Source organism: Heteronotia binoei, chromosome 2 (genome assembly GCF_032191835.1).
Source record: "Heteronotia binoei isolate CCM8104 ecotype False Entrance Well chromosome 2, APGP_CSIRO_Hbin_v1, whole genome shotgun sequence".
NCBI lineage: Eukaryota > Metazoa > Chordata > Lepidosauria > Squamata > Gekkonidae > Heteronotia > Heteronotia binoei.
In genome coordinates, this window is record NC_083224.1 from 60,882,575 (window position 1) to 60,904,665 (window position 22,091).

At 41.6% G+C, this 22,091-nt stretch overlaps 1 protein-coding gene across 2 annotated transcripts; it reads left to right on the forward strand.

Annotated features, from left to right (window-relative positions):
- Positions 1-938: 938 nt before the first annotated feature.
- TNNT2 (troponin T2, cardiac type) lies at positions 939-21,183 on the forward strand. 2 transcript variants are annotated; one of them, XM_060231159.1, is made up of 10 exons: positions 939-957; positions 1,920-1,941; positions 5,230-5,290; positions 5,412-5,528; positions 7,058-7,135; positions 9,686-9,796; positions 10,482-10,591; positions 12,340-12,430; positions 14,241-14,281; positions 20,872-21,183. In XM_060231159.1, the coding sequence occupies exons 3-10, from the start codon at positions 5,237-5,239 to the stop codon at positions 20,918-20,920; spliced, it is 651 nt and encodes a 216-aa protein (XP_060087142.1). In that variant the 5' UTR covers positions 939-957; positions 1,920-1,941; positions 5,230-5,236; the 3' UTR covers positions 20,921-21,183. The 2 variants fall into 2 exon arrangements, with proteins under 2 accessions (XP_060087142.1, XP_060087143.1); XM_060231160.1 differs by lacking the exons at positions 14,241-14,281; positions 20,872-21,183 and adding exons at positions 15,360-15,400; positions 17,087-17,111 and having other exon boundaries at positions 940-957.
- The last annotated feature ends 908 nt before the right edge of the window (positions 21,184-22,091 follow it).

The window sequence follows — 22,091 nt, forward strand, 5'->3', positions numbered from 1 at the left end:
CATTTATCAGCCTGGTAAGGAGGGGTATTACTGGCAAAAGGAGAATAACAGACAGTTTTTAGTGAATTGGCAGAAAGCTTTTCCTGACTCCTTCCTTTTAGCAATTACAAAGGATTATATCACCACTTGAGAGAGCCATCAATGCCCTTGTAACATCAGTACACCAGTCTTCACTCTTATCTCCAAAATATTTACACGCTTAGCAATGAAACAGTATAGTGTGCCATTCTTAATAGACCTAGAAGAGCCATTCATTCAGGGATGGTCCATCTTTTAAAAACGTATTTACATATAAATATCCATATAGTTAGATGCAGGGCTTTTTTGGGGCAGGAACACAGTTCCAGCTGGCTTAGCACCAGGGGGTATGGTCTAGTATGCAAATAAATCCCTGCTGGGCTTTTTCTACAAAAGAGCCCTATGTAAAACAGTGGTGGCATCAGGGAGTGCAGTCTAATATGCAAATGAGTTCCTGCTGAGCTTTTTCTACCAAAAAAGCCCTGGTTGGATGATAATGTTAATGCAAGCTGATTTGCAGACAGAGAAACAAAACATTTAACATTCCATTCTGACACTATAGCCATGTGCTTTTTTTTTTTTTTTAATTAAAGTCACCTTTTTGGGGCCTGCCAAGTGCTCTGATATACTTAATGCTGATGTCACACCAGAATCCAACCCGCAGTGTCTGCTGCTGTCAACATTTGAAACAAGAACTGCTGCTGTCTCCAGTTACCAAAGCCCAGAATGCCAGCAATGTAAACCTTCCTAGTAATGAATGAATGAACTACAAAGCATTCAAGGAATTCAGTAGCACAGCTTAGAGGAAATCAACTGTTTCATTCAGTCCAGGAGTGAGGATTCAATACAGAGTTTTGTCTGCATGATAGATCTTGTCTGAAATTTTTTTTCTTCTCTTCAAAGCAGAACATGAAGAGCATTCTAAAGAACCGGAAGAAGGTAAATGAAAAAGTGATTTAATGGCTTCATTGTAGCCACCTTCTGAGCAAATTTTGGATTGCTATTACTCTTGGTTCTCAGGTTTACCAGGTTATTACTGTCAGGAAAGGGATGAGCTAGAGTGTTTGTCATCACTTAAAGAGCTACAGGAGTATGTTGTATAGGAGAAAAGCACCCACACTGAAAAGAATTAATTAATTATCATATGGCATCATGTGTAATATAGCCAGGAGATCCTAAGATTGTTTGGCAGCCTGAAGTTCTAGCTCTTTTTGGCATTATGCACCACTAGGTGGCAAGCTAGACTTTTTTTTTTTTTGGCTGAGAGAGCTCTTAAAAAGCTATCACAGACCCAAGGTCACCCAGCTGGCTTCATGTGGAGGAGTGTGGAATTGAACCCAGTTCTCCAGATTCGAGTCTGTCTCTCTTAACCACTACACCACACTGGCTCACTTCATTGAAAAGATTGTCATCAGTGATCCTATGAGCACCATCCAAGAATATAACCACTCTGTACACAACAAGGAAAGGAAAACATTGGTTTAACCAGAGACCTAATCTTAGCAACTGAGGCAAGAATTAGAGAGAAAACATCTGCAATTTTAGTCAACTGAAGTGTCATGACGAAAAAATGAAGATAATATGTATATAGCTTTTAATTATTGTTTTTATTGCTATTATTTTCATGTATAGTTCAGCAAATTGTGTCACATGGAAAGGTGTGGGGGAAGGAAATAGGGGAATATAAAAAAACAGAGGGCATGCAATATGATAACAAAGAGATTTAAAATCTGCACTATAATTTGGCAACTGAAACCTTTTCTACCCATAAAAACAAGTGTATAAACTTCAGTGAAGTCAGAAGAAAGCTAGAATACAGTATCTCTATTTGTCTCCAAGAAGAGCTATAGAAAATATTTTTGTTTTTTATCATCTTAAATTTTCACTGTGGTTTCTCGCAGGAGAATCAAAACCCAGGCCCAAGTAAGTATATGTATACCTTTGATTTTGTGTCAGAGTAAATTTATACAGAGCACTTTCAGCTTGTATAGAGGCACAATGAAGCACAACATTCTTATGGGTGCTGTTTGAACATGCTCAATATTATTCTTATAAAACTTCTTTATGTCTGAAAAGTCAGTACACAAAATGTTCAGCTATGATTTTTTTAATAGCTCTGCATTAAAGTTCCTATTTTTATGACATTTGTAATAACCCATCCTTCTGCAAAAGAACTCAGAGGAGCACTTTGGTCTTATCACTCCCCTGAGATTCACCTCTTCAAAGCCACTTTGCAAGTTTCACAGGGAACAGAACCTGAATTTCCCATCGCTAAGACCAATGGAGACAGGTGTTGGTCTGAAGCAACAGAACAAAGTTGGAGTCCAGTGGTACCTTTAAGATCAACAAAGTTTTGTTCTGGGTGTAAGCTTGAGAAGTGTACATGCATGTGAAAGTTTATACCCAGAATTAAACTTTGTGGGTCTTAAAGAAGCCGCTGGACTCAAACTGTTCTAAGACCAGTGCACTAAACCACAAATTCCAGTGTCATCCTAATATTCTCAGGCCTTGCCCTAACTTGAATGCAAGACAAGAAGCAGTCAGGCTGATATTTTTTAAAAATAACTATATACATATTTGTTTCATGGCTTTTAAACCATGCTACAATTCATGTTTTAACTAGGGAATTACCATTTTTATTGTTTATGCAAACTAGATGTGATGGCCATGAACAGATCTTTCTAGCAGCACCCATGAGGATCAACTGTGTGGTATAGAGGAAGAGGTGGTTTCAGCTTCAGCCTCACCCCCCTGCTGTTATTGCCCTGGATAGGAAAACAACAGGCAAAGAGGACATCATTCTCCCCCCACCACATGAGGCTAATAATTGCACATGATAGTGTGCATGCATCAGTTTTACTTAGTAAAACCACATTGTCCCCAACCCAGATCCCCCCATGTTCATTTTAGACTCTGAGAAGCAAGGTGGGAGATACGATGCTCTTTGAAGGATAAAATCCCTAGTCCAGCCTGCATAGATATGAAGTTAGTACAGCTGTTCAGTTGCTCCTATAAGAAGAGTGAACAGAAATAAGACCAGCATGACAGGTGTAGCCACTGTTAAAAGCCAAGCAACTACTGTGACATTCCACCTGGCGCCCTCAGACAAGCTATAAATTGTTTCCTTGACTTGGAACAACATTTGTTTTGACATCCAGTTTAAATAAAATTTGCACAGATAGTTCTGAGAGCAGCTAGAGTAAGTTAAGCTATCACTTTAGTAATATTAGGGATCTTATATGAAGAAAGGGAAGATAAGTTAATATTGTATTTTTAAAATGTAAGTCATTTTGGGTTTTTAGGGTGAAAAATGAGATATAAATAAAATAAATCAATCATACGGTGAAACTGCCCCTGGCCTAGACCATTTCAGATAGTAGATGGGAAATCACATGACTGACTGCTACCCCATACATTAAAAAAAGCCTCTTATCACATAGAAAACTATGGAAACCAGAGAGAAGGACCAGCCTTTACCCTGATGTATTAGTTTTCTCAGTGCCATGCTTTTTCTTTCATGCGGGAGCATTCATCATGGAATTCTTACTTGCAGTCTGCAATGGTACAGTTATAAGAACGGCTGTACAAATGCTCAGTTAGTTGTCTGGAATATTTTAAAGGTAAAGGTAGTCCCCTGTGCAAGCACCGAGTTGTTACCGACCCATGGGGTGAGGACACATCATGACGTTTTCTTGGCAGACTTTTTACAGGGGGAGGGTGTGTCATTGTCTTCCCCAGTCACCTACACTTTACCCCCAGAAAGCTGGGTATTCATTTTACCGACCTCAGAAGTATGAAAGGCTGAGTCAACTGTGAGGTGGCTTCCTGAACCCAGCTTCCACCAGGATGGAACTCAGGTCATGAGCAGAGCTTGGAGTGCAGTACTGCAGTTTACCACTCTGTGCCATGGGGCTCCTTCATCTGGAATATTTTAGCCATATGTGATTGGAACTCAGAAGTGGAACCCATTAAAATCAATGGAGTTGTGCCTGTATTCATTCAAACAGTTTATCCCCATTTTACATTGAATTTTGCATAAGCTCTGCATCAAGAAGATAATTTGTCTGAAGGGTCCTTCTTATGGTGGACTCCATAGTTGTACTTTGGGTTCTATACAGAGAGTAAACTTCCAAGTATTAGCTTTGCTAACTTACTTAATAAAGATACAGAGAACTGATCCTAGGATCCAACTGTGCTGCAGTTATCATCTAAAAATGTAGACTGCCAATACTTTCCAGAAAGTGCAGGTATGCTTCCTTACAACACTCCCCTTACCCAAGCAATTAGAAGGTTCATAGTACCTGGGTTTGTAGATGAGAACATTAGGATCTTATAGTATTTTATAATTATTTGCATTGACAAACAGAACACATGTAGAGGCAAAGAGCTACTGCTATGGAGCAGAAATTCTGCTAACACAAATCACCAGAAATATAAGAGAGGTTTACATCAGTTCACAGCTCTCGCTGTCTGCTCTCTGTCTCCCAAACTCAAACTTCCATCCCTCCCCCTCACCTTCCTACCCGTACCTTCCCCCCAGCTGGAAAGGGTCACCTTCTTCAAGTTGTCATGGCTACTTGAACAGAGCTATTAGGTGACCATGCCATAATAATTATCACCTGCTGTGGAAACAGTAGCCAACAATTTGGGGTCATTAACTCATCAAAGAAATGGTCGGTCAGTAGGCACAACAGCATTCCTGGATAAGCCCACATGGAAAAGTCAACCAGTTCTTTTTGTCTGCATACACTGGGACCTTGCAATCCCCATGATAGCCAATGGAAAATTAGGATTAAGTGTTATATCTGACTCTGCCCTGAGGATGCTCTGTTCCTGGTAAGGACAACCAGTCCCTTCAGATATGGAGAGAGAGGTTGTTGGGGAAACAAAGATAATGTAAATAAAACCCATAGGGTTCTAAAAAAGGTGATGGGTGGAATTAGGGTTGCCAACCTCCAGGTAGCACCTGTAGAGCTCCTGTGATTACAAATGATTTACAGATGCTCAAGATCAATTCTTCAGGGGAAAATGGCTGCTTTGGAGAATGGGCTGTATGGCATTATACTCTGCTTAGGTCTTTCATCTCCCCAAATCCCTCCCTCCTCCATCCCCCCAAATCTCCACATATTTCCCAAGTCAGAGCTGGCAATTCTAGACAGAACAAATGTCAAGTGTGGTGATGTCAACTGTTATTTCCTCCTCTAATTTCAGGCATTTTATGCCAAACTTGGTGCCTCCTAAGATCCCTGATGGAGAGAGAGTAGACTTTGATGTGAGTATTGACCAGTCTCAAGCCAAATGAACAAGTTCTTTCACACCTCACATTTCATGACAATTTTCTTTGTATGAGAAAAGGGAACCAAATCTTGCCCATACCCTTTCCTGCCTTGTAGGATATTCACCGCAAGCGAATGGAGAAGGATCTGAATGAACTGCAAGCCCTTATTGAGGCTCATTTTGAGAACAGGAAGAAGGAAGAGGAAGAACTGATATCACTAAAGGACAGAATTGTATGTCAAAAAGCTCCGTACCATTTCCCGGGCACCAATAATGACTGGAAGTTACTCTTAAGTGGTCTGGCTCAACCCTCTGTCACACTGTGCTACTGAGAGTGGTAGTCAACAACTAAATGTCAAGGCCATAACTAATTTTGCAGCCATAGTAGTATATGATCCTAAAATAGCCATCAGGATTAGGGGTCACAGTTACCAGACTGAAACATTTTCATTCATTTATTTAATACACTTATCTTGCTGTCTTACTTCCTTATAGAGCTCAAAATGGCTTACAAGCACAGATAAAAACACACAGAATAAATATAGTAAAAGCATAAAACCAAAATTTAAAATCATTATTAAGGACTGCTACTAAACTTAACCAAATGCAGTCCTCAATAAAACCGCGTTTAACTGCCTCTTAAAGACAAAAAGTGAGGGGGTTAAGTGCATTTCCCTTGGGAGGTTGTCATGGGGCTGTTACTGAAAAGGCCCTGCATTGCTTCCTCACAAAATGAGCTTATTTGATTGATGGGATAATCAGGAAGGCCTCTGCCTGTGCTCTTAATTCTTGGACAGGAACATATGGGAAAAGTCAGTTCTCCAGATAACCCAGTCCAGAGTAATTTAGGGCTTTAAAGTACTATTTCCAGACCTTGAGTTGGGTTCAGGAGTGGATCAGTAGCCAGTATAATTATTGTAATATTGGGGTCACATGCTCCTGATAGCTGGCTTCAAACATCAGTCTAACATCATACATTTAGTATTTAGTCAAATGCAAGATTAGGTTTTTTCATAAGTATGCCATCATAAAAAAGGGGGGGCGGTCATCTTATGTCTATACAAATTACTATTATGTCCAGTGATTATTTTGTTGGTGCACTTATAACATTTTTAATGGGATTGTCTTACATTCAGGGTTATCTTCCTTTCAAGTAAATACAGTAATATTGCAATCTAAAGTTGCAGTTCTAAGGACATTTAATTAGGAATGGTAATTGGACTTCCTTCATGTTTTATCCCCAAGTATATTTACTAATATTTTATTTGGTTTTTATGTGTTTAAGAGGCAGGGAACTGGAACATCTGCACATGGGCTGGCTTTTCAAAACAAGCGACGTTAGGCACCAGATTTTGGGCCCCAGTAAGAGGTAGCAAATTGAACTATTTAATTAAAGGTTTACTACTGGAAAAAAGACTGTCATTTTGGGATTTCTTGCCTCAGGCATCAAAATATTTCTGTCTGGTTTTCCTAAAAGCATTCATGTTTTAACATGTTTTAAACATGTTTTGTTCGTTCGTTCGTTCATTCATTCATTCATTCATTCATTCATTCATTCATTCATTCGTTTGTTTGTTTATTAGACTTTTATACTGCCCTCCCTGTGAGCAGGGAGGTTCATAACATTTAACAATTTTTTTTTTAAATGTAACAACCTTGACTCTGCCAGGCCATACCTGTCAATATTTAGAAGGGTAGGGCAGATACTCATTTGAGTATCATCAGGACTCCCTTGATAATCTGTGAGGCTTTCTTCCTACAGGAACAGCGGAGAGCAGAACGAGCTGAGCAGCAACGGATTCGTAGCGAACAAGAAAAAGAACGACAGGCCCGTTTGGCTGTGAGTATCCATGGCCGAGGTCAGACGCACATAAACTGATGAGATGGGCATGGATGAAAGCCAGATGCATGTTGGATTTTATGCGGTTGTCCAAACATCAGCATCTGGCAATGGTCGTTGGCTCGTTCGTGTCCCGAACTGCCACAACTGAGACACGGACTTTTTTGACAGTACATTAAATCCGGAATAAGAATGCTTCCGATGACTCCTGCGAGTACTTTCTATGTTTGAATGCGCCATTGTAGCCACTTGTCGCAAGCGCACATCCGCTTCCCTGCGAGAGCCCACTCCAAATGATATCATTGCGCCAGCAATTGTTGACTCAGCCTTCCAATCTTCTGAGATCGGTAAAATATGCACCCAGCTTGCTGGGGGGGGGGGGGAACTATAGATGACTGGGGAAGGCAATGGAAAACCACCCCATAAAAGGTCTGCCATGAAAACTTTGTGAAAGCAGCGACACCCCAGAGTTGAAAACGACTGGTGCTTGCACAGGGGACCTTTCCTAAATGGGGGGGGGGATGCAGATCGCCCACCTTTGCTGTCTCCCTGCCAGGGGAGGAAGAATGGGGGGGGGAGGAAGATCATCCACCTTTGCAGTCTCCCCGCCAGGCGGAGAGACAGCAAAGAGAGTTGCCGTGCTCCCCCCCATTTAAACATCACGGCGAGGTGTTTAAATGGGGGGGGGGAGGAGGAAGATCACTCACCTTTGCTGTCTCCCCATCAGGCGGAGAGACAGCAAAGAGAGTTGCCGTGCTCCCCCCCATTTAAACACCATGTCAGGGTGTTTTAAATGGGAAGGGGGAGGAAGATCCCCCACCTTTGCCGTCTCCCCACCAGGCAGAGAGACAGCAAAGAGAGTTGCCGTCCCCCCCATTTAAACACCACGTCGAGGTGTTTAAATGGGGGGGGGAGGAAGATCACCCACCTTTGCTGTTTCCCCGCCAGGCGGAGAGACAGCAAAGAGAGTTGCTGTGCTCCCCCCCCATTTAAACACCACGTTGGGGTGTTTAAATGGAGGGGGGAGGAAGATCACCCACCTTTGCTGTCTCCCCGTCAGGCGGAGAGACAGCAAAGAGAGTTGTCGTGCTCCCCCCCATTTAAACACCACGGCGGGGTGTTTAAATTTGGGGGTGGGGAGGAAGATCACCCACCTTTGCTGTCTCCCCGCCAGGCAGAGAGACAGCAAAGAGAGCTCCTGGGCTTCCCCTTCCTTTCTGGGTGTTTATATGGGGGGGTGGGCAGATCGCCCACTTTTTCTGGCACCTTTTTTTTAAAAAAAGCCAAGCACAATATCCCACGTACTGCGCTTGCGCGAGTGTGGAATGCCATCTCAAAAAATGAGGTCCGGTTGAGACCTCTGATCAACTAGTGAAGGGACCAACGCTGCTTAGAACTGAAGGATGGAGGGATGTCTGATCAGGAAATTCGTTGTAAAAAAGCTGTGGTATAGTAGCGACAGGTTAGGGATGGATTTAATGGTGAATGTGACTGCGGCCCACAAGACGCACAGTAGTACTGACACCCAGTAGGTAAGAGTCCAAGTGCCATTTCTGTCCTGTAGAAAGGAGCTACTCATGAGTGCTGACCAATTTCCTGCAAAGTCCAGTGATGCAGTATGTGCAGTTGTTCAAGCATCAGTGGGTCTTCTGGTTTAGTACACAACCTCAGGATGGCTTTGAAAGGGCCAAATCCAGAATGAATGAATGGTTCAAGGCCCTTGAGACTTGTTATTTTTAGAGGCTTTTCAGATTGCTCAGCAAGCAAATTGTGTACTTTCTGCTCAGGTCTGGACAGCATCCCAATGTACTTAAGCCTTTGGAATGGCTGGTATTGCCTTTTTGTGCTTAATGTATGAATACAAGTTAATGCCAGGTAATAACTGTTATGTTCACAATATAAACATAGTTCTATTGTTGCTGATTTTCCTGAGTGTTCCCTGTCTCCAGATCCAGTAAAAATCAGGAAAGAAGTAATCTGGAATAGTTACTACTCTGATTAATTTTACAAATTTGCCAGAATTAGGGGATGAATCTTTCCAACATAATATACTTGGATCTATGTAGCAGAAGCACGCCAACCTGATAGGGTTTCCAGCTCTAGCCAGGGAAATTCCTGGAGATTTTGGGGTGGTGTCTGTAAAGGGGGGAATTTGGGAAGGGATTTCACTTAGAATCTAAGTGTTTGCTCCCTGAAGCTGTCGTTTTCTCCAAGGGAACCAAGGCTTTTTTTGTAGCAGGAACTCCTTTGTATATTAGGCTACACCCCCCTGATGTAAACCCTCTAAGAGTTTATAGTAGGTCCTGGAGGATTGGCTACATCGGGGTGGGTGGGGGGGTGGGGATGTAGCCTAATATGCCTAATATGCAAAAGAGTTCCTACTACAAAAAAAGCCCTGAAGGAAATTGATCTCTTTAGTCTGAAGATCAGCTGTAATTCCAGGAAAACTCCAAGTCCCACCTGGAGGTTAACATTCCTACTACCTGGATAAGATGTGTCTATCTGTTATTCTAAGCAATGAGGCATTTGACAAACTGTTATTGTGCTCAGGAAGAGAGAGCCCGGAAAGAAGAAGAAGAGGCTCGGAAGAGAGCTGAAGAGGAGGCCAGGAAGAAAAAGGCTTTCTCTAACATGCTTCATTTTGGAGGATACCTGCTGAAGGTATCAATCTAGGCTGGATGTTTTTGTTGCCTTCATTATATACTTAATATTTTCCAGATTCTCACAATCCATATACAAGTAATTAGGATGTTGCATAGGAATGTTCTTTTTACTGTAAGGCCATCATTCTCTAAAATGCCCTAGCATATTCTAATTCCTTTATACGGTGTCAAACTGATTTGTTACAAGGGCCAGATTTGACATCAGTGTTAGTTTGTTGGGCTGGGCCATGTGTGCCTTAAAAAGTAATGCCAAGTACAAGAGGCATAAACTTTATAAAGGCCATAGACAAACCTGATTAAGCAATTGATTGCTAGCAGTGAAAGGAATTGATTTACTGGGGAATTCACAAAACTCTGACTCTCCCAGATTCCCCTAACCCCAGTTCTCAGCCCTCCTGCATTTCTCACAGAAGCAGTGAGGCTGAGGGGAAGGTCTGATAGAGAGCCTGTTTCCAAAACCTCCAGGGTGTGGTTTTTGACCTTCCACAACCCCTTTTCCCTGATGGGCTGAGAACAGCACCTGTTGCTTGCAGTGTAGATAAGAGCCCTGGATGAGCTGGTTCTGGCCCATGGGCTGTATGTTGAACACCTCTGCAGTGTATGAGTTCTCATTGAGGTGGGGTGGAGAATATGATTAAGCTTAAGAAACACTGGTGCTGATCATATGAACTGGGTTTTTTTAGACAGAGAAGAAAAGTGGGAAAAAACAAACGGAGCGGGAAAAGAAGAAAAAGATCCTCAGTGAGCGGCGGAAACCTCTGAACATTGATCACTTGAATGAAGATAAATTGAGGTAGGGATGTAGAAGTTTTTTTCAATGTTTATAAATATTCATTTTGTTATTGTGTTATTTAGTATGTGATTTCACTGGGAATGGTTTTGAGGAGAAACACATTGACATTTTGTTTTCCACCCAATTTGAACAACATTTTTAGGGATTGCAAGGAATGCTCCCTGCCAGATTTCAGGCAGGTCAGAGAAAGGATTTACCCTGTTTAAGTCTTTATGAAAGATGCACTCTTAAATGGCTTCACTGTATGAGCTTCTGCTGATGCAATGACTGAGGACAATAAAGCCTTCACTTTAAGAGAAATTCTCTAGGCAGCTTACAGTTTAATGAAACACAAATAATGAACCTCATATCGAAAGCTCTTTTCAGACCCACCTGCCAACATAAGGTTGTGTCCACATGACACCATTTGGGATTACAAATTATGTGACATTATGCCCTTCCAAGTAGTTTTATCCACACTTGATTTAATTTACAGCTATCTTTCCTGGGTAGTTTTAACTTTCAGGAGACCAGCAAGTGGAGGACTTATCCTAAAGTGATGTGGGGAACTTACCCTAATGGTGCTGTGATGTAGATTCCAGCTATATAACTAGAAGTGCCATCACTGCATCAATGGATGCAGAGTGGCTCACAATCTGTTTGTTATCTTCCTCCCCTACAACAAACACCCTGTGAGGTAGGTGGGGCTGAGATTCACAGAAGCTGCCCTTTCAAGTACATATTTGTGAGAGCTATGGCTGACCCAAGGCCATTCCAGAAGCTGTAAGTAGAGGAGTAGGAAATCAAACCCGATTCTCCCTATCTCATATTAGTACCAACTGCCTAGGAACTGACCGCTTTGGAGAAAGGAAAATACTACATGATCCTGCCTGAATAGATGAAGTAGCACTATTGTGATTTTATATGATTGTTTTACTTTTTTTTAACACCATTTTAACATTGTTTGTCTTATGTGGTTAGCTGCCTCGAGTCTTCGTAGAATGGACGGGATATAAATCTAATGTAATAAATAAATAAAAAGAGTCTGCGCATTTAACCACTACACCAAACTGGCTCTGTAAGGTTGCAATAATGGTTGCAGATAGCACACATTCAATTATCACACAAATTCTGTCCCAGGAAGAGGCAGCATTATTGGCATTCACACCTAAGGATATAAAGCAAATTTTAGGATGTCATACCACTAGAGGGGGCCCTGAGCACACACAAACAGAGTAAATTAGCACATAAAGGATGTGGCAGTAAACTCACTGTCTCAATGTTGTTCAGGTCATTTAAAATTTGCCAGAGGGCCCAGGCCTGCTAAGGGATCAGTATCAGACCCTGTGAAATTGGAATATAAAGAACTAAAATATACTTAATTTAAAAATAAACGAAGTATAAAATATGTGAATGGGCTGAAGAATGATTAGTTGACAGACAGGACTTTAAAGAATCTTTCTGATTTAGGTACGCTCTTGTTGAACTCTCACTACAGTGTCCTTAAAAGGCATAAACTCTAAGTATGCTCACACACACAGGAAGATATAAATAAGTTTATACACATATGCACACAATATACTCACACTCTTGTATACTGTATGAAATTAATATGTTAAATAGTACAGTACATTGATTTACTTGTATCATGCCGGCATATATATATCACACTCTTTTGTATGAGTATCATGCTGTTATGCTTAAGAAGCACATGTGCACAACATGGCATTGGCCACCATCTTGATTAATGCTACATGTTTTCACTTTAGGGATAAAGCTAAAGAACTGTGGCAGAGCATTCATGATATTGAAGCTGAGAAATTTGACTTGCAAGAGAAATTCAAGCGGCAGAAATATGAGGTCAGTCTGAATGTCTGTTGGATACCTGTTCTTTTTCTGCTCCTGGTTGTGTGAAGAGTAGCTGAATGTGCTGCTAAGATGAAAAGGGGGGAGGGAATATGTTCTGTCAGCATTTTCAATTGCATTCCCACTGGTGAATTTCTTTTGGACATTGCATTGAAAAAAGGGGAAAGTATTCATCTACTCAAAATGAAGTTAATGCTTCTTGAAGGCTGCTTCATTTGCATTCAGTTCTGAGAGCACACAGACAAATCTGATTGGCTGCAAAGTGCCATGGCATCATCTCATTACTGACACAATTTCTAGTTGTCTGGGATCAGAGTTTGACAGGAAGCCCTGCTCTTTTCCCCAGTTCACTTCATTTGGCCTCACTGATCATATCATTTAACCAGATATGTTGGGATGCAAAAGTTTGTGATGCCATCTCATTCATTATACCACCCCCTACTGGCTGGGGTTGTCCTCTTTCTAAGAAAAAAGATGACCCAGTAAGTGGAAGGAAAATAATAGCAGTGCAGCAGCGGGGTGGGGGTGAGGGAGGAATGACGGCACAAGGCAGTCTTTTTTAAAAAGGTAACATTCTCATACTTAGAGGCTTTCAAAAAGGTATCTTTTCCCCTTTGGAAGAGCTGCTTTAAATGGTCAAGTATTGACTGAAGACCTACTTTCTACTTTCATTCATATATGGTAACTTTCTTTTTAGTCCCTGCTAAAAATAAGGGCAGAGAGGCATAACTGATCTGGCTTATCTTGCCTTATCTCAGTTTATAACCTACATCAGATGTCAAAACTATTTCTTCTGAAATGAATAAATAACTGAAGTCTTCTATGGAAGAAATGGCATGACATCGGTCTATGTCTCTTGAAGGTTCAACTTGTGTTCTAGTGTCTCTCACAAACCCTACTATAATCTGCAATATGGACTCCGACAAAGCTGAACTGAATCAATTTGCTCTTGATAGTAAATAGACCAAGGAGATCACACTTGTTTTTTTGTCTGTTGGTGCCCTCATGGTTGAAATGAATTAAATACTGCCTCAGCAATCTGCACTAGAACTGACTCTCACTATCTGTTTAAATTTCTCATGAATTATAATAGCAATAGGCTCCAGGATATCTTAACCCTCCTGTGATGATTTGAAGCCCTCTTTAGATTGATTGGTTACTCTAAAAGGCCAGCAGAAAAAATATCTTGATGGAAGGGAGCAGACTTCACACCATCCCCTCAGAGTTTGCAGTCACATCATGCAACATTTTTAGTTATAACTCTCCTCACCTCTATCAGATGGGTCCACAAACAACCTTTATGGGCAATATTTGAGCCCCATTCCCCACATTAGGTCATAAGTCCTCCTATAGTCTGGCTTCCTCCCTCCCTGCTTTTCCTTTGGCTTGATATTCCATGCTGATCTGCACTTCCCTATTAAAATCTTCATACCTTACCTTTCCTACCGCCCAGTGCTGGCACAGAGTGACTAGATAATGTCACAATGTCCAAATGCTGATGAACCAGGATTAAGGTGAGTGAGGATTTTATTGCAGCTGCTGCAATTAGTGCTTAAATGCACTGTTCCAGACATAACTTATAAAGCAAGTAATGGCACATGTCACTCACTTTCCTGTGTGCTTTTAGGCCATCCTGTTATAGATACCTGTGCAGTCTCTTACCTTCAGTTCTGCTTCTCCTTGTGTGCCTGGTGCCGATAAGTGTGGACTTGCTTCCTCAGGATCTGCATTTTCCCTCTCATCCTTTTCTTTCCAAGAACTTCATCTTTGTCCTTAATAGTCTCTTTTCTCTAACCCTGACCAGATTTCCATACTCACTGCTCGCTGCGATGAGTTAAGCAAGTAGTAAGTATGGCTTGTTCTGTGCCAACAGTGAAGTGCAGTGATGAATGTTATAGAAGGATGGGGTGAGGAGAGAAGTGTGCAGAGCCCTGTTCTGAATATCCTCCTGTTATAGCCTGCTTAAGTGTGAATGCTGTCAGCGTCCTTCTTGGGGCCATCTTCTGTTGTCTTGCATGCTTTTCCTGCTTGGCTTGCAATGATTTCTAGATTCGAGATTTCATTTACTGACATTAGTGGAGCCTCCTCTTTTTCAAGCTAGACCCCTTGATACAAGTAATTAAATGAGAATTCCTTCCTAAGGAGTAAATTTATTTATTTATTTATTTATTTTGGAACCTTACTCCAGAAGCATAAGTAAGCTGGCAGTTTAACCAGAAAAAAAGTTCATTCCTCTACACATGGATTTTCTCTGAGAATCAATATCATCATATGTTGTGTCTGAGCTTTGTGAAGCAGGCACATCTGTGCAAGGAACAAAACATAAGCTTGAGCCACATGTGCAGTAGAAGTAGCTTTGAAAACAGCATCATGCCAAGGAAATGCAGCTATAAGTTTTGCTTACTGAAGAGAAGATATCTCTGTTACTTATGTAAAGAAGGCTGTCGCCGAGATAACTATGGAAATACACCAGAAAAACATTCTGAAAATTACACCCATGGAAGAACAGGCTCCATCTCAATTCCTGCATCAACCAGACTGAGTTTCAGTTCAGCCAGCTGAATTTGTATGTATCTGGGAAATGTGCCTCATGAAAGTGAAGAGCTGATTGAATGTTACTTAAGCAGAAGGAAGGCAGGTGGATGCAGATAGTCACATTGTCTTTGCAGGGTCTGAGGCCTACAAATGGAGATTCTGACAGCTTTTATTTATTTTATTTTATTTTAGTAGGCTTATATTCCGCCCTTTCCCATAACGGGCTCAGGGCGAATCAGGAGATGTTACATAGCCTTAAGTCTACTTTTCATGATCCATGCAATCTATGCTTCCTGGCCTTACGTGACATCCTATCACAGCAGCCTTCTGCTTCCCACATAGTGTAGCATCAGCACAAAGCTTTATGTCCTGTCTGTTTCTTTTGCAGATTAATGTTCTTCGCAACCGCATTAGTGACCATCAGAAGGTGTAAGTACTTAGGCCACATAGTATCCAATCCTGCTTGATGACACCAAGCACTCCCAGTAGATCTTCCACCATCAACCCTTCCTGGCTCTGCTCTCTGTGACTTGCACACCTTGCTCCTTCCTTTTGCTTTTGCTTTTGGATTACAGGCTTGCCAGTCCTTCCATTTATGCATAACGTGGTCTCACTTCCAGATGATGATGCTTATGCAAATATGCACTGAGACCTGTAGTCCTGGGCTATGCCTGTCCACTGTGGAGCTTTTAGGATTGTTTGTTTTGTTCCCCTCTTCAGATTCATAGTTCACTTTCAGCCAACATTTTTCCCTTTTTCTGCCACCTTATCCATTCTGGCAAACCCCGGCTATTGAATGATGTCAACCTGCTATGGTAGTACTTGGATCAAGGCCTTTTGGCTGCCCTTGTAAATGGAAGAATATGTTGCTGTTTAATCCCATCCTGTACCACATTTCCCCATTTTCTTCCTTGTTTCCTCACTTCAGCACTTGATCCAAAGCTTCTGTCCATTTACAATTTTATTTTCTCTTCCCTTTTTATACTGTCTCTACTTTGCTTTTTCTCACTCCCAGCACATCTTTTAGAATTTTCTATTTCTACCACACTTTTCTCAATTTTCTTCTTGGGCGTTTTCGCACTCACCTTAATCAGCAGCGACGCCCCTCTTCATTGCGCAGGATCTGCGCAGATTTCGCACTAATTGCCGCGGAGCACCCGGAAGAGCCAGAAAGTCCCGGCGCTTTTGCGGCGCAAATGGAAACTGGTTTTTGGCGGTTTCCGTTTGCGCCGCAAAAGCGCCGGGACTTTCCGGCTCTTCCGGGTGCTCTGCGGCAATTAGTGCGAAATCTGCGCAGATCCTGCGCGGTGAAGAGGGGGTCGCTGCTGATTAAGGTGAGTGCGAAAACGCCCCTTGAAATTCTTTCCTTTTCTTTCGCTTTAACTATATTGTACAGTTTCTCCCTTCCCTTGCATACCTTCTGCTTTCCTTTTAGGTATTTTACTCATCTCCTGTCAGCATTTGATCTTCACTCAATAACATGTCCCCTTAGCATATGTCAGATAACATTGTGGAATTTTGCTGCAGTAGCTGAGCTACTCAAGTATCAACAAAGAGGTTTCTAAGCAGAAGTCATTCCACCTCTGAGTTTTCTTGTCCACTTATTAAGATACCTGGCATCTGGTCTCTTTCGTTATGTGGAATCTGTCCTTATTTTGACTTTTCTGTAAAAATTACTTGGTAAATATTCTGAGTATATCACAGCCCTTTGTGGATTTTTCATCATGCTCAGCCCTTGACCTCCTCTAGCTGTGGCTGCAGTTTTCAGATAACAGACAGGCAAATAGGGGACCAGAGATGCTGAAGAACTTACTTGGAATCCCTTGGGTAGTTCTCAGCACAGCAGAAAATGGATCGTCATCTGAACCCTAGACAGATATTTGGAGCACTATAGGGACCATTTATCTGCCCAAATTGACATGAGCAGGTGATGCAGCCATCTTTTGAAGTGGCTAAACAAATAAAATTGGACTTTTAAACCCACCAGTGTAGGAACAAATCTCAATCTGCAACAGGAATGCCTCTCCTTAGAGGTCTTTTAGAGGCTTCAATAAAATAGCTTTTATTTATACTGTTTCTTCTTCTCTGTTCTTGTTCCCTACTTACCTGCTTCAGAAAAGGGTGAGTAGCATGCTGTGTTTTTTTGTTGTGTGATGATGTATTGCGATGGCTTGCAGTGTATGCACTGAGGAAATGGCTTTCTGTACCAGCATAAATTGGGTATGTGTATCAGGGATGGGTCAGCTATCTATACCTTTGGGCTACTGCCTGTGACTGGATGAGGATATTTTCATTAGTACCTGAGAGATGAACAAGATTGATCCAGGTGAGCAGCCGTGTTGGTTTGAAGCAATAGAACAAAGTAGGAGCCCAGTAGCACCTTTAAGACCAACAAACTTTTATTCAAAGTGTGAGCTTTCATGTGCATGCACACTTCCTCAGACAGGTAGATTGTACAGCACCAATTCTATATGAACTTTTAAAAACATGTGCAAGAATTTGCTATTCACATCCTGGTCTATGGACACCTAAGCATTTAAGTCAGATGAAATACAAAGCTTGAAACCATGTATATCATACAGGTAAACTGGTCAAAGATGGGATTAATAAAAATATTGCTTCCTTGATGATCAGTGAAGAATCAAATCATATGGGAAGTTGAGGAAAAGACAGCAAATGTGGAAATGGGAAAAAAGCAACTAACAGGAGGCTGAGGGTAATACAGTGTTTCTGGATCTGTTCAGAATGATAAATATTCTTTACCTTGTTTCAAGAAGCTCTCAGATGTAGAAACAATGATCTCCTTCACTGAGAAACAAGCCAGATGGAATGGCTGCTCACAAAGGGCTGGGCATTAGGCAAATATTTAGAAAAGCCTGACTTGTCACCCAAAGAGGCAGTCTCCTATTTCATTGGGGGAAATTAGCTTTAAAGGAGACAAAGTGAGAAGGGGCAACTGGGATTCTCCACCTATGTATATAGGAATCTTTCCCTTAGATAACTCTCAAACCAGTCAGATGTTCAACTGGAACTGGTTTTATTGAAAGATGAATAAAACGGCAACACACACTCATATGTACAGATGAAAAACACAAGCTAACTAAGAGAAAATCACGAAGGAAGTGAGATAAATTGATTTAGGAGAAGGTGATAGTTACCAGTCTTGAAGAGAGAGGTCTATTGAGACAGCTGCAAAACTACCAGTGTTTCACAGAGAAGAGAAGGCCTGCATGCAAATGGAGGTGTGAGGTATGGCATCAGAAATGCACACACACTGCTGTGGCGCAGCATGCTGCAATTATAGAGGCATTCTGACATGTTTGCCCCCAAAGCAATGACTTGATGGGTTTTTGGGAGGTGCGCAATGTTGGGAAAACCTTGGAGATCCAGGTTGGTGTGGAGAGCCAGTTTGGTGTAGTGGTTAAGTGTGCGGACTCTTATCTGGGAGAACCGGGTTTGATTCCCCACTCCTCCACTTGCACCTGCTAGCATGGCCTTGGGTCAGCCATGGCTCTGGCAGAGGTTGTCCTTGAAAGGGCAGCTGCTGTGAGAGCTCTCTCTAGCCCCACCCACCTCACAGGGTGTCTGTTGTGGGGGAGGAAGGTAAAGGAGATTGTGAGCTACTCTGAGACTCTTCGGAGTGGAGGGTGGGATATAAATCCAATTTCTTCTTCTTCAGTCCTAAATATAGAGACAGTGGGCAGTGAGTTGGTATGCAAAGTCATGGAAATGTTTTTTTAGCAGATTAAAAGAATCACAAGTTGGGGTCTGGTGTTTGTTAGTTTGTGTTGATTGGGCTGAAACAACAACAAAGGATAATATAAATTGGAATATCAGATTGATGTCTATGTCATTAAATATCCTGGATTTGAAGTGCAATAAATGAAAGTCTGTTGTAATGTTAGCTCTGGGTTAAAATGAGGGCATGTTTCTCAGAGGTTTATTTTAAACATGTAACACACACATAAACATAATTCTAGTTTGCTATTAGAAAAAAGAATACATTAAAATATAGTGGAAGATAGGTTAGTATATGTACTGAGATAAACAGCCAATATCCCTTATTTGAGTATTTCAATACAAAAAACATTATTCTGATACACTATTCAAAAAGAGAAATACATTGGAATATTGTGGATATATAGCTATACTTGGTGAAAGTGGGTTTAGTATATGTAATGAGATAAAAAAAAAAACAATATCCCTGTTCAGTCCTGGAGAGGTGTTTGTTCCAAGTTTCATAATAATTTGTAATTCAGCAATTTCCCTCTCCATTCTGTTACAACATTACATTACTTTACAACAGACTCTCATTTATTGCACTTCACACCCAGGATATTTAATGACATAGACATCAATCTCCTATTCCGACTTATATTACCCTTCGTTGTTGTTTCAGCCCAGTCAACACAAACTAACAAACACCAGACCCCAACTTGTAATTCTTTTAATCTGCTAAAAAAATCATTTCCATGACTTTGCATACTAACTCACTGCCCACTTTCTCTGTATTTAGGACTGCTTGCCATTTCATACTGTTGTCTGATGAACTGTGCTTCTAGCACATGAAAGCTTACATTCTGAATAAAACTTTGTTGGTCTTAAAGGTGCAACTTGACTCCTTTGTTCTACTGCCCGCCTGGATCTATCTACAAAATAAAATGGTGTAATTAGAGGTGCAGCCAGATCACACCAAGCCTGTAGTGTGACTGTAGTCCTTGATGGATTTACCTGAGGTGAACTATAGGTGTTAATGTTTCTTGATGACCTGTTGACAGGAAAGCTACAAGGTTTTGTGCATAGTGTTAAGTGTTGCATAATTAGGGTAAATGGGTAAAGAAAAGCAAGGCTGAATCTTGATGAGATTAGTCCAAGGTGAGGAGACCTATTTTAGGAGACCCATTGCCCTAAAATATGCATCTCTTTAGGGTGCGTTGTGGGTCAGTTGCTCTCTCCCACACGCTTTTAAACTATGTGTCAGAGTTGTCCTGGTTGGCATCCATTTTGTGTGTCATTTTTAGGTCAGACAGTACACTGTAGCTTAAGATATTTGAAAGGGTGTTTATGGACTTTCTGCTCCTTAGCAAGAGGGGTCTGACTGCTAACAGGTTCATCAATTACTTCAGCTGATGTGAGAGCCTCAGCCAACATAAAATCTAAATGACATTCTTGCTTTGAAAAATGTTTCTTATTGGCTAATCCATGGTTATTGACCAGCTGCCAAGATAACATCTCCCTCTACTTGTGTAGCAGGCTTCTTGAAGCCTTCTTTAGTAACAGATTGCCCTGAGCTAGTAGCACTCACTGCTTAAAAGGCATGAGCAGAAGCACCCACAGTGAAGACTGTTGCCTGCCATCATGGTTGCCTGTTACTATTAATAAGGAAGACAGGGGGAAATGGAACTGCTCTAACCCTAGAATCATGATGGGTGAAGATTGTTGACAAAGTTATTTTTGCCTTAAAATTTTCAAGAATGGTTCCATGTATTTTTTTTTTAAAAAGACTAAATAAGAAACTGTTCCTTAAAATAAGGTACAAGTGGCAAGCGTACTTATAAAAACACAAGATGAGATTTATTCAGGCTTCCATTTTTCTAGGTTTGTACCTTTTTCTTTAGTATGTTGAAACAGGCACATTACATGACGTTCTTTCACACTCAGTCCCCCCCCCCCCCCATGTGAACTGCATACCTCAGCCCCAGCCTACCTGTGCTGCATTAGTCAGGCTGGGCTGTGACTGGGCAATTGCTAAGCTGATGTCACTGAGAGGGTGCACCTGAGAGGGATGAGATGTCTGTGCAAATGCAGCAAGACTCTTCAAAACAAGGATGTTCTCTCTCTTCAGAGCTTTTGTGTTAGATTGAGGTTTCCTCATTTGCTTTTTTTGCTTCCACCCACAGCTCAAAGGCTGCCCGTGGAAAGCCGGTGGTTGGTGGCCGATGGAAGTGAGATGCGGTTCACACCCAGCCTGGGTAGAAGACAGAGCGGCAGTTTTCTGTTTTGGCCAGCCCTTCACTGATCCCCCTAACCAGTGTGGCCCAAGGGAATGCATCCTCTTCTAGTGTATTCAGAGCAAGCCACCTTTTAAAGGCCTCACTCTGTAGAATGTCTGTAGCTGTGTGCGCAGCACTGTCGCCGTATGGAACACACTGCTGTGTGGAGACTTAAGAATATTGTTGTGTCTGTAAATAAAGGCCAGCCATGCAACAGCACCTACCTTCTTTGTCAGGTTGCCTGTACAGATCCTTCACAGTTATGAGTACAGAGTAGAGTTGCCAACTTCCAGGTGGGGCCTGGAGTTCTCCTGGGATTACAACTGATCCTTAAACTACAGAGATCAGTTTCTTTGGAGAAAATGGCAGCCTTGGAGAGTGGGTTGTATGGCATCTCATCATTACTGAGCTCCCTTCCTCTGAAAAACTCTGCTCTCTCCAGGCACTGTCCTCAAATCTCTGGGAATTTCCAAGACCACAGTTGGCAGCCCTAGCAGGCTGCTGTTAAAACAACTCCCCCCATTCTCCATAGTGCACATTACAGTTGAACAAGCAAAGTTAGGATTTTTTAAAATAAAATGGTGAACATTATTTGGAGGTATATCCCAGATTTGAAAGCATGCTCTCCTAGGCCAATGCATCACAGTCTCATGGATGTCCCTCATTAGAGCACTGGATTAATCACTCCTCACAATTTCCCATCGGATGAAGACACAGGCTCATGGCCAATTTCCAAATACAGAAGTACAGAATAGCACCTTCGAGCAAAAAGCATGCAGCCTGATTTATGGATGCTTAGTTAGAAGTAAATCAGTTGCATTAAGTATTTCCTAGAATGTGGGATTTCAACTTAAGGCTGTAAACGAAGCATATTGGGTAGGATCTAGCCAGCTTTGTTGCTCAGTCTTGCCCAATTTCCCTCCATACTACAGCCACTCATCCTGCCTGGCTTTTGTTCATGCAGGTTCTATGACACCCATTGGAACCTTTTTTGGTGGCCAAAAGGGACTCTCACCCTTCCTCATTTCACCAGCTGCAAACCTAGTTAGATCCAACCCATTTACCAGAAAGTGAGTCCTACTGATTGAATTCAGTGCTGTAAAACTATATTTAAAGTTTTCCACAAA